The 12,875-nt window shown below is 44.7% G+C and overlaps 2 protein-coding genes across 4 annotated transcripts in view; one reads left to right on the top strand and one right to left on the bottom strand.

Moving 5' to 3' along the window:
- Positions 1-710, bottom strand: part of lsm3 (LSM3 homolog, U6 small nuclear RNA and mRNA degradation associated) — a 37,305-nt gene extending 36,595 nt beyond the window's left edge. The window contains exon 1 of the mRNA XM_070894936.1: positions 647-710. Coding sequence (XP_070751037.1) covers positions 647-691 — 45 coding nt within the window. The 5' untranslated portion in view covers positions 692-710. The remainder of the gene's footprint in view (positions 1-646) is intronic.
- Positions 711-769: 59 nt separating this feature from the next.
- Positions 770-12,875, top strand: part of xpc (xeroderma pigmentosum, complementation group C) — a 53,125-nt gene continuing 41,019 nt past the window's right edge. For all 3 annotated transcript variants that reach the window (XM_070895647.1, XM_070895646.1, XM_070895645.1), the window contains exons 1-2: positions 770-1,031; positions 3,933-4,137. In XM_070895647.1, the coding sequence (XP_070751748.1) occupies positions 914-1,031; positions 3,933-4,137 (323 nt within the window). In that variant the 5' untranslated portion in view covers positions 770-913. The remainder of the gene's footprint in view (positions 1,032-3,932; positions 4,138-12,875) is intronic.

Raw genomic sequence — 12,875 nt, 5'->3', positions numbered from 1 at the left:
CCATAGGCAGTCCTTCAAAAATCGAGGAAGACTCGCTTCCATTCTAAAAGTGAGTTCTCAGGTGTCTGTACAGTCCAATACGGGAATTACAGTCTCTGTCACAGATGGGACAGACAGTGGTTGAAGGAAAGGGTGCGTGGGGAGTCTGGTTTGTCGCACGCTCCTTCCGCTGCCTGCTCTTGGTTTCTGCATGCTCTCGGCGACGAGGTTACAAAATCATAGAATGGTTACTACAAGGAAGGCGGCCATTTGGCCCGTCGAGCCCGTGCCGACAAACAGGCGACTTAAAAAAGAAACCCTGAAGTGCAGACCTGTCTGTACCTCGCTCAAGCCCAGGGACTAACTTATGAAAAGTGGCTAAATAATGCAACTGTTGCACCTCTCAAACACTGCCTATCAAGGGAATTATTTCAAATCTATTTCATCTCAGCTGCAAAACTGTACTTCATCCTTCATTTTGTCTGTATGTTCAGTCTCATTCACCCTCCTTCTCCATCTGTCTCACTCCTATCAGTATAGCTCTCTCTTTCTCTCTCCCTCTGTCTGTCCCTCCTCTCCCTCCTCCTTACTGCTCTCCCCCCTCCATCTGTCAATCTCTCCCTCCTTCTCTTCTCCCTCTATCGCTCCCTTTCTCTCACACACTCACCTGCTCCGTCTCCTCCGCCATTTTCTCTACGTGCTCCCCACGCATGCGCCGTTCCCCGCCCTGTCGTCATGGAGACGCCGGTCCTCCGGGCGCTGCGCCGCCTGCTGGCCGGGAGGATGCAGCGGCGCGCGTGCACACAGCGGTTCCCGGGGGGCTCGGCATTCTGCAGCCCCGGCCGACTGGCACACGGTGTGCTGCTCCTCTGTGCCTTGCATTGCAGGCCTGGGGCTCCCTGCAACCTCCCTCCCTCCTGCTCCAGGCTCCAGGATGGGCAAGAGAAAAGGCTCAGGCCAGGCAACAGCTCACAGTGGCAGCAAGGAGGGCAGCACAACTAAACGGGCCAAAGGGGGCCCAGCCAAGGCTGCAAAGCAGCAACTGCTTCCTGGTAACTATACTTCAAAGTTGTAATTATTTTTTTTTACAAATTTTGCACTGAATATTTTGCAAATACTCTCACTGAAATCCAAGGCAACGCAGTAAGTTAGTGCAATTAATTGGGATTTGATTCTCTTTGGCATTGCAACAGTAGCTGCCCTTTAAAAGTACTACTTTGGCTGAAAAAAACGCTTTGGGACATCCTGAGGTCGTGAAAGAAAGACTTGCATTTCTACAGCGCCTTTCACAGCTTCAGATCACCCCTAAGCGCTTTAAAGCAATGTGATAATGACCGGATATTCTGTTTGAATGCTGCTGGTTGAGGGATCAATATTAACCAGGACACCGGGGAGAACCCCACCCCCACCACCTGCTCTTCGAAATAGTGCCCATGGGATCTTTTACGTCCACCTGAGAGGGCAGAAGGGATCTCCGTTTAACGTCTCATCCGAAAGACGGCATCTCCGACAGTGCAGCACTTCCTCAACACTACACTGGAGTGTCAGCCTAGATTTGAACCCACGACTTTCTGACTCAGAGGTGGATGTAAAAGATCCCACGGCACTATTTCGAAGAAGAGCAGGGGAGTTATCCCCGGTGTCCTCACCAATATTTATCCCTCAACCAACATCACTAAAACAGATTACCTGGTCATGATCACATTGCTGTTCGTGGGAGCTTGCTGTGCGCAAATTGGCTGCTGTGTTTCCCACATTACAACAGTGACTACACTCCAAAAGTACTTCATTGGCTGTAAAGTGCTTTGAGATGCCCAGTGATCGTGAAAGGTGCTATATAAATGTAAATCTTTTTAACCCTCTATTCCCTTCTCCCTCATGTGTTTATCCAACTTCTCCTTAAATGCATCTCTGTTATTCCCCACAACCACTCCCTGTGGCAGCATGTTCCACATTCTCACCACTCTCTGGGTAAAGAAGTTTCTCCTAAGTTTCCTATTTGACTATATTATATTGGTGGCCTCTAATTCTGCACTTCCCCACAAGTGGAAACACTCTTTGTCTACTCTTGTCAATATCAATGACCTCTATTAGGTTGCTATATAGGCCCAGACCGGGTAAAGATGGTGGGTTTCCTTCCTGAAAGGGGTCGGAGGGTCTAGTAAGGAGGAGGAACTGAGGGAAACCTTATTAGTCGGGAAATTGTGTTGGGGAAATTGATGGGATTGAAGGCCGATAAATCCCCAGGGCCTGATGGACTGCATCCCAGAGTACTTAAGGAGGTGGCCTTGGAAATAGTGGATGCATTGACTGTCATTTTCCAACATTCCATTGACTCTGGATCAGTTCCTATGGAGTGGAGGGTAGCCAATGTAACCCCACTTTTTAAAAAAGGAGGGAGAGAGAAAACAGGGAATTACAGACCGGTCAGCCTGACATCGGTAGTGGGTAAAATGATGGAATCAATTATTAAGGATGTCATCGCAGTGCATTTGGAAAGAGATAATATGATAGGTCCAAGTCAGCATGGATTTGTGAAAGGGAAATCATGCTTGACAAATCTTCTGGAATTTTTTGAGGATGTTTCCAGTAGAGTGGACAAGGGAGAACCAGTCGATGTGGTATATTTGGACTTTCAGAAGGCTTTCGACAAGGTCCCACACAAGAGATTAATGTGCAAAGTTAAAGCACATGGGATTGGGGGTAGTGTGCTGACATGGATTGAGAACTGGTTGTCAGACAGGAAGCAAAGAGTAGGAGTAAATGGGGACTTTTCAGAATGGCAGGCAGTGACTAGTGGGGTACCGCAAGGTTCTGTGCTGGGGCCCCAGCTGTTTACACTGTACATTAATGATTTAGACGAGGGGATTAAATGTAGTATCTCCAAATTTGCGGATGACACTAAGTTGGGTGGCAGTGTGAGCTGCAAGGAGGATTCTATGAGGCTGCAGAGCGACTTGGATAGGTTAGGTGAGTGGGCAAATGCATGGCAGATGAAGTATAATGTGGATAAATGTGAGGTTATCCACTTTGGTGGTAAAAACAGAGAGACAGACTATTATCTGAATGGTGACAGATTAGGAAAAGGAGAGGTGCAACGAGACCTGGGTGTCATGGTACATCAGTCATTGAAGGTTGGCATGCAGGTACAGCAGGCGGTTAAGAAAGCAAATGGCATGTTGGCCTTCATAGCGAGGGGATTTGAGTACAAGGGCAGGGAGGTGTTGCTACAATTGTACAGGGCCTTGGTGAGGCCACACCTGGAGTATTGTGTACAGTTTTGGTCTCCTAACCTGAGGAAGGACATTCTTGCTATTGAGGGAGTGCAGCGAAGGTTCACCAGACTGATTCCCGGGATGGCGGGACTGACCTATCAAGAAAGACTGGATCAACTGGGCTTGTATTCACTGGAGTTCAGAAGAATGAGAGGGGACCTCATAGAAACGTTTAAAATTCTGACGGGGTTAGACAGGTTAGATGCAGGAAGAATGTTCCCAATGTTGGGGAAGTCCAGAACCAGGGGACACAGTCTAAGGATAAGGGGGAAGCCATTTAGGACTGAGATGAGGAGGAATTTCTTCACCCAGAGAGTGGTGAACCTGTGGAATTCTCTACCACAGAAAGTTGTTGAAGCCAATTCACTAAATATATTCAAAAAGGAGTTAGATGAAGTCCTTACTACTAGGGGGATCAAGGGGTATGGTGAGAAAGCAGGAATGGGGTACTGAAGTTGCATGTTCAGCCATGAACTCATTGAATGTCGGTGCAGGCTAGAAGGGCCGAATGGCCTACTCCTGCACCTATTTTCTATGTTTCTATGTTTCTATGACAGAACATTAATGAACCAGTTGGGTTTTTCATGATCAATTTCTAGTGCCATATCCACTAGACGTTACTGTTGGCAATTTTTTTGCCCAGCTCTGACTGCTCCTGCTTATTCTCCCGATGAACAGATGACATCAGCCAGGACTTCGAACCTGAAAAGCCTCCGTCGAGATTGGCAGTCCGGAGGAAGGGAGCAGCGAAGGCGCAAGTGACCCCCAGGGGGAACCACGCCGCGAGAAGGAACCCGTCAAAGGCCGGGGGGAGACGAGGAAGCCCCTCCGTCAAGGCTGAAGATGGCGAAGGGATTAAACGCAGCGCTGCTGGCACTGGGAGGTAGGCTTCACCCCGTGAGGTTATTCGCTTCCTACGATGAAGTGGATAAAACGATACCAGATTTTACCAGAAAGTTGCCGGGACGGGAAAATTTTAGCGATAAAGCACAGATGGTAGAAAGGTAAAAAGCAATAGTGGAAGGCCGAGTAAACAAAGGCAAGAAACAAAAAGGGCCACACTACATCATAATTCTAAAAGGACAAAGGGTGTTTAAAAAAAACAAGCCTGAAGGCTTTGTGTCTTAATGCAAGAAGTATCTGTAATAAGGTGGATGAATTAACTGTGCAAATAGATGTTAACAAATATGATGTGATTGGGATTACAGAGACATGGCTTCAGGATGATCAGGGCTGGGAACTCAACATCCAAGGGTATTCAACATTCAGGAAGGATAGAATAAAAGGAAAAGAAAGTGGGGTAGCATTGCTGGTTAAAGAGGAGATTAATGCAAAAGTTAGGAAGGACATTAGCTTGGATGATGTGGAATCTGTATGGGGAGAGCTGCAGAACACCAAAGGGCAAAAAACATTAGTGGGAGTTGTGTACAGACCTCCAAACAGTAGTAGTGATGTTGGGGAGGGCATCAAACAGGAAATTAGGGGTGCATGCAATAAAGGTGCAGCAGTTATCATGGGTGACTTTAATATGCATATAGATTGGGCTAACCAAACTGGAAGCAATACGGTGGAGGAGGATTTCCTGGAATGCATAAGGGATAGTTTTCTAGACCAATATGTCGAGGAACCAATTCGGTGGGAGGCCATCTTAGACTGGCTGTTGTGTAATGAGAGAGGATTAATTAGCAATCTCGTTGTGCGAGGCCCCTTGGGGAAGAGTGACCATAATATGGTGGAATTCTACATGAGGATGGAGAATGAAACAGTTAATTCAGAGACATGGTCCAGAACTTAAAGAAGGGTAACTTTGAAGTATGAGGCGTGAATTGGCTAGGATAGATTGGCGAATGATACTTAAGGGGTTGACTGTGGATGGGCAATGGCAGACATTTAGAGACCTCATGGATGAACTACAACAATTGTACATCCCTATCTGGCGTAAAAATAAAAAAGGGAAGGTGGCTCAACCGTGGCTATCAAAGGAAATCAGGGATAGTATTAAATCCAAGGAAGTGGCATACAAATTGGCCAGAAATAGCAGCGAACCCGGGGACTGGGAGAAATTTAGAACTCAGCAGAGGAGGACAAAGGGTTTGATTAGGGCAAGGAAAATAGAGTACGAGAGGAAGCTTGCAGGGAACATTAAGACAGACTGCAAAAGCTTCTATAGATATATAAAGAAAAAAAGGTTAGTGAAGACAAATGTAGGTCCCCTGCAGTCAGAATCAGGGGAAGTCATAACGGGGAACAAAGAAATGGCAGACCAATTGAACAAGTACTTTGGTTCGGTATTCACTAAGGAGGACACAAACAACCTTCCGGATATAAAAGGGGTCAGAGGGTCTAGTAAGAAGGAGGAACTGAGGGAAATCCTTATTAGTCAGGAAATTGTGTTGGGGAAATTGATGGGATTGAAGGCCGATAAATCCCCAGGGCCTGATGGACTGCATCCCAGAGTACTTAAGGAGGTGGCCTTGGAAATAGCGGATGCATTGACAGTCATTTTCCAACATTGCATAGACTCTGGATCAGTTCCTATCGAGTGGAGGGTAGCCAATGTAACCCCACTTTTTAAAAAAGGAGGGAGAGAGAAAACAGGGAGTTATAGACCAGTCAGCCTGACCTCAGTAGTGGGTAAAATGATGGAATCAATTATTAAGGATGTCATAGCAGCGCATTTGGAAAGAGGTGACATGATAGGTCCAAGTCAGCATGGATTTGTGAAAGGGAAATCATGCTTGACAAATCTTCTGGAATTTTTTGACGATGTTTCCAGTAGAGTGGACAAGGGAGAACCAGTTGATGTGGTGTATTTGGACTTTCAGAAGGCTTTCGACAAGGTCCCACACAAGAGATTAATGTGCAAAGTTAAAGCACATGGGATTGGGGGTAGTGTGCTGACGTGGATTGAGAACTGGTTGGCAGACAGGAAGCAAAGAGTAGGAGTAAATGGGTACTTTTCAGAATGGCAGGCAGTGACTAGTGGGGTATCGCAAGGTTCTGTGCTGGGGCCCCAGCTGTTTACATTGTACATTAATGATTTAGACGAGGGGATTAAATGTAGTATCTCCAAATTTGCGGATGACACTAAGTTGGGTGGCAGTGTGAGCTGCGAGGAGGATGCTATGAGGCTGTAGAGTGATTTGGATAGGTTAGGTGAGTGGGCAAATGCATGGCAGATGAAGTATGTTAGCGTTAGTGTTTTCTTAGAAGAATCACTCAACACTCAGGGTCGGTTCCAATGCTGAAGCAGCTTTTATTACGCTCAGCGGGAAGGAAAAACTCAGGACCGTATCCAGGTTTCTCTTCACAGAACAAAGAGTTACATGTACCTTTATATGTTTCACAACAATTACAAAACAGTTTACTACAGTTACACAGCCCATCACGGCTGGACACAAGCCAATCACAACGATTATAGATTACATATAGGTTCTTTTAACCCAATAGAATTCTCCTAGTATCCCGGGAACCATATGTTCGGTTATTGTCAGCTTGGGCTGATCGATGACTTTATAGGTTCTCTCCCTAGTTCTTTCATCTGGGAGAAATAATTGGTATATAGCCTTGTTTACAGCAAATGGTTTCCCTCTTATCTTTCTTCCTGGGGAATTAATTGGTTTATGGCCTTGTTCACAGGAGATGGTTTCCTTCTTATCTCTGTCTTCCCAGGCATTCCTACAGTGGGCCTCACAGGGTTATTGCTCGGTCAGTGAACGTTCAACAGTTCACAGTTTGACTACCTGGTTTCCCATCATGCCTGGGCAGCCATTTTATGTGTGTGTCCATTTAAGCTTATGTGAGTTTTAAATATCCAGCAGGTGCCTAATGCCTAAGTCTATATATATATATTTCTACTCTCTACAACAATTCCCCCTTTCGGTAAAGGGACTAGTCCTAGTCCCCTTTTAACCGACCGTACTGCCTTTATCTGATATTTGTGCACGGCCCGGTACTCCTTGCCTCAACGTGCTGGCCAGTCACGCGGTTTCAGGAGTCCTGGTTGCTTAGATCAAATTAACAAAGGCTAGCTCCTCCCGTCCCCTTATCAAACAGGCTTGTTTAATATCCAGGGAACGGTGATTGGTCCGTTTCCGCCGTTTGTGGCGCCTGCATACCTGGCAGGCCATCACGCCCCATGTTATTGCTAAGATTAATTGTATACCGACCAGTGTGTGTGAAATAATTCGGATCCATGGGTGGATGTTCACATTTATTCCCCAGTCCCAGACCTTTCTCCACCAACTCTGACTTTGTAAGTCTACCTCGGTATCTTCTTCCAGTTCTTTGATTTTAGTTTGTAGCTGGTGATAGATTTTTTACGGATTGCCCCACTCTGAGCCTTAACTCCCGTAATACCTCGGTTAGATGTGGGATAGGGACCTGCTCTGGCTCGTCATAATCCTGTAAATGATCATGGACCTGATCGGTTACCTCGATAACTTCGGACTTCCGGCGCCTAACCTGGGTGATATGCGCTTGCCCGATCGCGACAGGTCGTAGTGGTGTAAAGCAAAAGTTTGGCTGCGGTATAGGGCACTGCAGGTCATTATACTGGTATGAACGCTCTGTGGTAGAGACGCAGTATCTTCCCCTCCCTCCGTAGCCTGCCCTCGCGAAGTGCATGTGTGCGGGCACTATTTCTAGTACACACCCGTTGGTTCGGTTAAACCCGCACTCGTCTCGCTCCCCTCGGCCCACCGGGTGAGGGCATACTGTGATTTCCCCCCTTTGCTTGCAATCTGCTGGGGAAATCCCAGTAAGTATGTTGTTTCGACGAACGGCAGAGGTGGTGGTTAGGTAGTAGCGTATGGAGACATTTTCCCGTATTACCCCGATATTCTCTAGTTGGTATAAGGGGAACGGCCCTGAGTCCGGCGTTGCTATAGGGATCAACAGGACTATCCCTATCCCGGTAGTCCTACCCATCTGGCAATCTGGAATTGCGGGGTATACTCGGGTCAGTCCCTTCAGAATACAATTATCCAGTGTCCCCCTTTGGTTCGCCAACTGAGCTAAATGTGAACTGTCTATCCAATCGGATACTTCCCCGCGTTGGATCTGGTCGAGGTTGTGGCGGATCTGTCCCACCATCCACAGACCATAAGCATGACAGAGTTGCCCCTGTCTTTGCTTTATTGTATCTTCTTGTTCTCTATCAATGAGGTGATTGATGGTTTTAACGTGAGCTTCCAGGACTGAGATGCCATCCAACTGGATTTTGGCACCCTCCTTTCCTAGGTTGGCCTGGTCTTCCTGGTTTTGCTCCACCCTCTCCAATAACCCCTTCATCACCCCTCTAAGCTGTTCCACCCTTTCATTTAATCCTTGTATGTCTATCGAGTTCACTACGGAGGTCTCTGTATTGAAAACGGTAGCAACATCATTAACTATTTCCCTCTTCATCCTGGGGCTAACCCCTGTCCCCGGAACTTACTGGCACCCATTGCATCGGCAGCCTGCTGCATTACAACTTTACTTAATACATTGTACATCTTCCTTGACTGTTCTGTACCGTACTCCAGCATCTGGATGCCTGAAATATTGATCAGAACAGGCACAATTTCATGTCTAACATTATCATACAACAGTTCCCCCTCGCTGTACATTACAATCCCATTCTCTGGTCCCTTCGTAGTTATGGGGCAAGGCAGTTCCTCGGGCAATGTAGTGATTCTTATGGGGCGCGGTGTCGGAGGGGGTGAGAAACATACATACAATGATATTGCAGCCGCCCCCGCCTCCTCGTAATACCCACACAGCCCCACTCCCTTCTTGCGGATGACTGATTGCTGGGATTGTCCCGGAGGCGCGCAAATTATGCCGAAAGTACATTCATCAGGCCCTTTGACATCCCTCCGTTTAATGCATCTGCTCCTTATACCCGTGGAGCACTGTACACATACTCTTATTCTTATTAGGATTCTTATTAGGATTCACTTGTAACCATGCATTAAAATAAGTCCTGTCCTTGCTCCAGTCCTTGGCTGCTGGGATGCACATTCCGGCCGTTAAATTAAACAAGACTCCATAGTTCATATAGTTGTTTATTTCCAGCGTGCTCTGCTGTCCGTCGGTGTTGCCCAGGGTACGTGCCTGTCGCAGGGCTATCCAGATTACGAGTAGCGCCGTTCGTATTCCCATTCCGGTAAGTATTATCTGTAATTTTAAACAGACGGCCTGGTCGTCACCAGGGGTTAAGTTTTTTGCTCTACGAGAGTCCCTGTCACCCTGCAAAATCAGAAGCACAAGGTTATAATCGAACCATTTCGAGCTGAATCTGTAGGGCGTGCGCCCGTGTCTTTACTCACTTAAATATTACCCAAACTCCTATGACCAAGGCCAAAGCTATTCCTCCAAACATCGCTGTCTGCTTTACCATTAGGTTGGGTTTGTGGACTACACCTACCCACCGTGGGGTACATTGGCTCTATTGCCAGAGGTGACGGTGCTATGGCTGCGCACTGCACTATCCGTCTAGTCCCGTTATCTCTTCCAGCCTGTTTATCTTCGCTTTTAACTCTTCAATTTGTTTTATTGAATATCTATTTCTTTATTGTATCAGGCAAGTATTATTACATAAGCTAGTTCTGTTTTTATTTTTGTTTCCTCTGTTAGGTGAGTCTTTTTTTTTTCCCTATTAAGAAATCCAAATTAATAATGTTCAGTATAAAACGGCTGTCAATGGAAAGGGTTAACTCCTTTCCAGGTTTGTAAGAAGACCTGATGTCATTACGTGACTTCACGTAATCATCTGAAAAAAAAAGTCTTTGTGCCTTCAAAACTGGCTTCGAAATTAGGAATCTGTTAAAAACAGCATAAATCATTAGAGTAAACTCCAATGTTTTCTTAACTTCTAATTCAAGTACTTGCCAAAGAATTTTTTTTTTAATTGTTTTAAAACAAGACCACACATACAATAGCAATTTTGTTTACTGAAATTCAATTCTGTTTTTTTTTATTTCTCTCTTTCTCCTCGTTATCTTCAAAACCCTCCTGCTTGTTTAGACTGTTCGGGACTTTTTTGATAAACACTGTCCATTTTGGAAATCTTTTCAAACTGCATTGAAACTTTTTCATAATTGAAAATTCGAATCCATGTAGAGTGTTTTTTACTTATTCCAATTTTTTTTTCTCTTCTAATTAAACCAATATCTTTTTCACAGCAAACATCAACTAGTATTTAGTAAGTTATGTCTTTTTCCATTTAGTCCGTTACATCTTTTTTTTTCCTTTCTTCAAATTAGGTTTTGTATTTTACACGGAGGGTTCGTAACTCCATAAAGTTGTTAATTTAAAATCATTTGTTTACTTTCAAAGTGGCGTCTTTATCTTTTTCTTTTTCTCCATAACTGGAATGGAGACCAGCTTTGAGAGTTTGAGTGCTGCCTTTCGTTATCTCAAAATGCTCCAGTTTCAAAGTCGTTACTAAAGCTTGCTGTTTTTTAACATTTTCCAAAAGTTCCTTTTACACCTTCGCAGATAGCTCGCCACTTGCCCAGGAGTTTGACCTGATCAGATTTAATTTAATCTTTTTCTTTTTTTTTTAAATCCACCTCAGTATTTCCTGTGCCTTCTCTGAATATCTCAAAATCCCAATTCAAACTTTGTAATTTCAATCTTTATTTAAAACTTTTTTTTTTAGAAGCTCTCTTTTTTTTTTAAGCATTCTTTATCTCATTCCGAGACCAAATTTATGTCTTTCAACCCAATCAATCATTGCATGTTTTCTTTCGGCAAGTAAGTGAGCATGTCAAATAAATATTTTGCTTAACAAACCTATTCTTTATTTGTTTATTTTCCTAGCTCCGTAACTTATCATCCGAATAAATCCACACCTGCGTTTCTAACTTAAATGTCTTAAAACTTCCCACATACAGGACAACATTACAAAGGGTTTAAAAAAAGACTTTCACTCTGTTTCTAAAATAAACAGACACTTGCATTCCTCTTCCAACCAGGCTTTCGGAACATGAAAACATAAAAAAATTCATTCTGCAGTCAAAAATCACACAGACACTTCTCACTCAACGATTTACAACAGTCTCTCTTCTTGTTTTGGCCGGCTCTATTTTTGGATCCATGACCTTTCAGGGAATTCGTAGTTTTTATCTAAATAATTCCTCACATAACTAGTTCCTGAGGATTCCACCCTGCTTTAATCATTTTTTTCAATTAGCTTCTTTTGTTTTTCCGCCAGGTGGCGGGTAAGCGACCCTTCTGGTCTCCACTCGAGTTTACTTGTTTTCATGGCCATTCCTGGGTAGGACTAGTACCGTTAGGAATCTACTCTCAGAGGTCCGCTTTCTTTCTAGCGCGACTTGTAGTAAACTGTCTCTTGGCTACTGTCAGGTCACAAGTTCTGCTGTTACACAAACTTATACAATTCTTAAAAACGCGTTTAAGCAATTCCCGCAGTGCTCTACGTATCCTTAACAACTACCTACCACCGCTCAGCCCGTTGGTCCGACCCTGTTCACAGGTTTGGATTCCGTTAGCCGCTGTACACCGCTTGGTTCTACCCCGGGGTATTTCAAATTACACTACTGGGTCCGGAAGATGTCTCTCGGTATCACGATCCCACGGTCTAAGTGTGTTCCCTACGCCTACTTGGTTCCTGGCCGTCACGTGGGACAAAAGTCCTCTTAATTCAGGCTCAGGCTAGGCGTTTGAGATATTAGACCGTCTCCTCATGTCGATCAACCAGCTTCCACCTTCCGCACCCTTTATACTTAAAAATTGTTTTTTATACTCACCCGGGTTTTTTCCAAGGGCGTCCAGCGACTCCGGGAAATCCCGTCGACTACGCCATTGTTAGCGTTAGTGTTTTCTTAGAAGAATCACTCAACACTCGGGGTCGGTTCCAATGCTGAAGCAGCTTTTATTACGCTCAGCGGGAAGGAAAAACTCAGGACCGTATCCAGGTTTCTCTTCACAGAACAAAGAGTTACATGTACCTTTATATGTTTCACAACAGTTACAAAACAGTTTACTACAGTTACACAGCCCATCACGGCTGGACACAAGCCAATCACAACGATTATAGATTACATATAGGTTCTTTTAACCCAATAGAATTCTCCTAGTATCCCGGGAACCATATGTTCGGTTATTGTCAGCTTGGGCTGATCGATGACTTTATAGGTTCTCTCCCTAGTTCTTTCATCTGGGAGAAATAATTGGTATATAGCCTTGTTTACAGCAAATGGTTTCCCTCTTATCTTTCTTCCTGGGGAATTAATTGGTTTATGGCCTTGTTCACAGGAGATGGTTTCCTTCTTATCTCTGTCTTCCCAGGCATTCCTACAGTGGGCCTCACAGGGTTATTGCTCGGTCAGTGAACGTTCAACAGTTCACAGTTTGACTACCTGGTTTCCCATCATGCCTGGGCAGCCATTTTATGTGTGTGTCCATTTAAGCTTATGTGAGTTTTAAATATCCAGCAGGTGCCTAATGCCTAAGTCTATATATATATTTCTACTCTCTACAACAAAGTATAATGTGGATAAATGTGAGGTTATCCACTTTGATGGTAAAAACAGAGAGACAGACTATTATCTGAATGGTGACAGATTAGGAAAAGGGGAGGTGCAACGAGACCTGGGTGTCATGGTACATCAG

The sequence above is a fragment of the Pristiophorus japonicus genome, chromosome 12 (assembly GCF_044704955.1).
Source record: "Pristiophorus japonicus isolate sPriJap1 chromosome 12, sPriJap1.hap1, whole genome shotgun sequence".
NCBI classification, from domain to species: domain Eukaryota; kingdom Metazoa; phylum Chordata; class Chondrichthyes; family Pristiophoridae; genus Pristiophorus; species Pristiophorus japonicus.
This window is presented reverse-complemented; position numbering and strand designations above follow the sequence as displayed.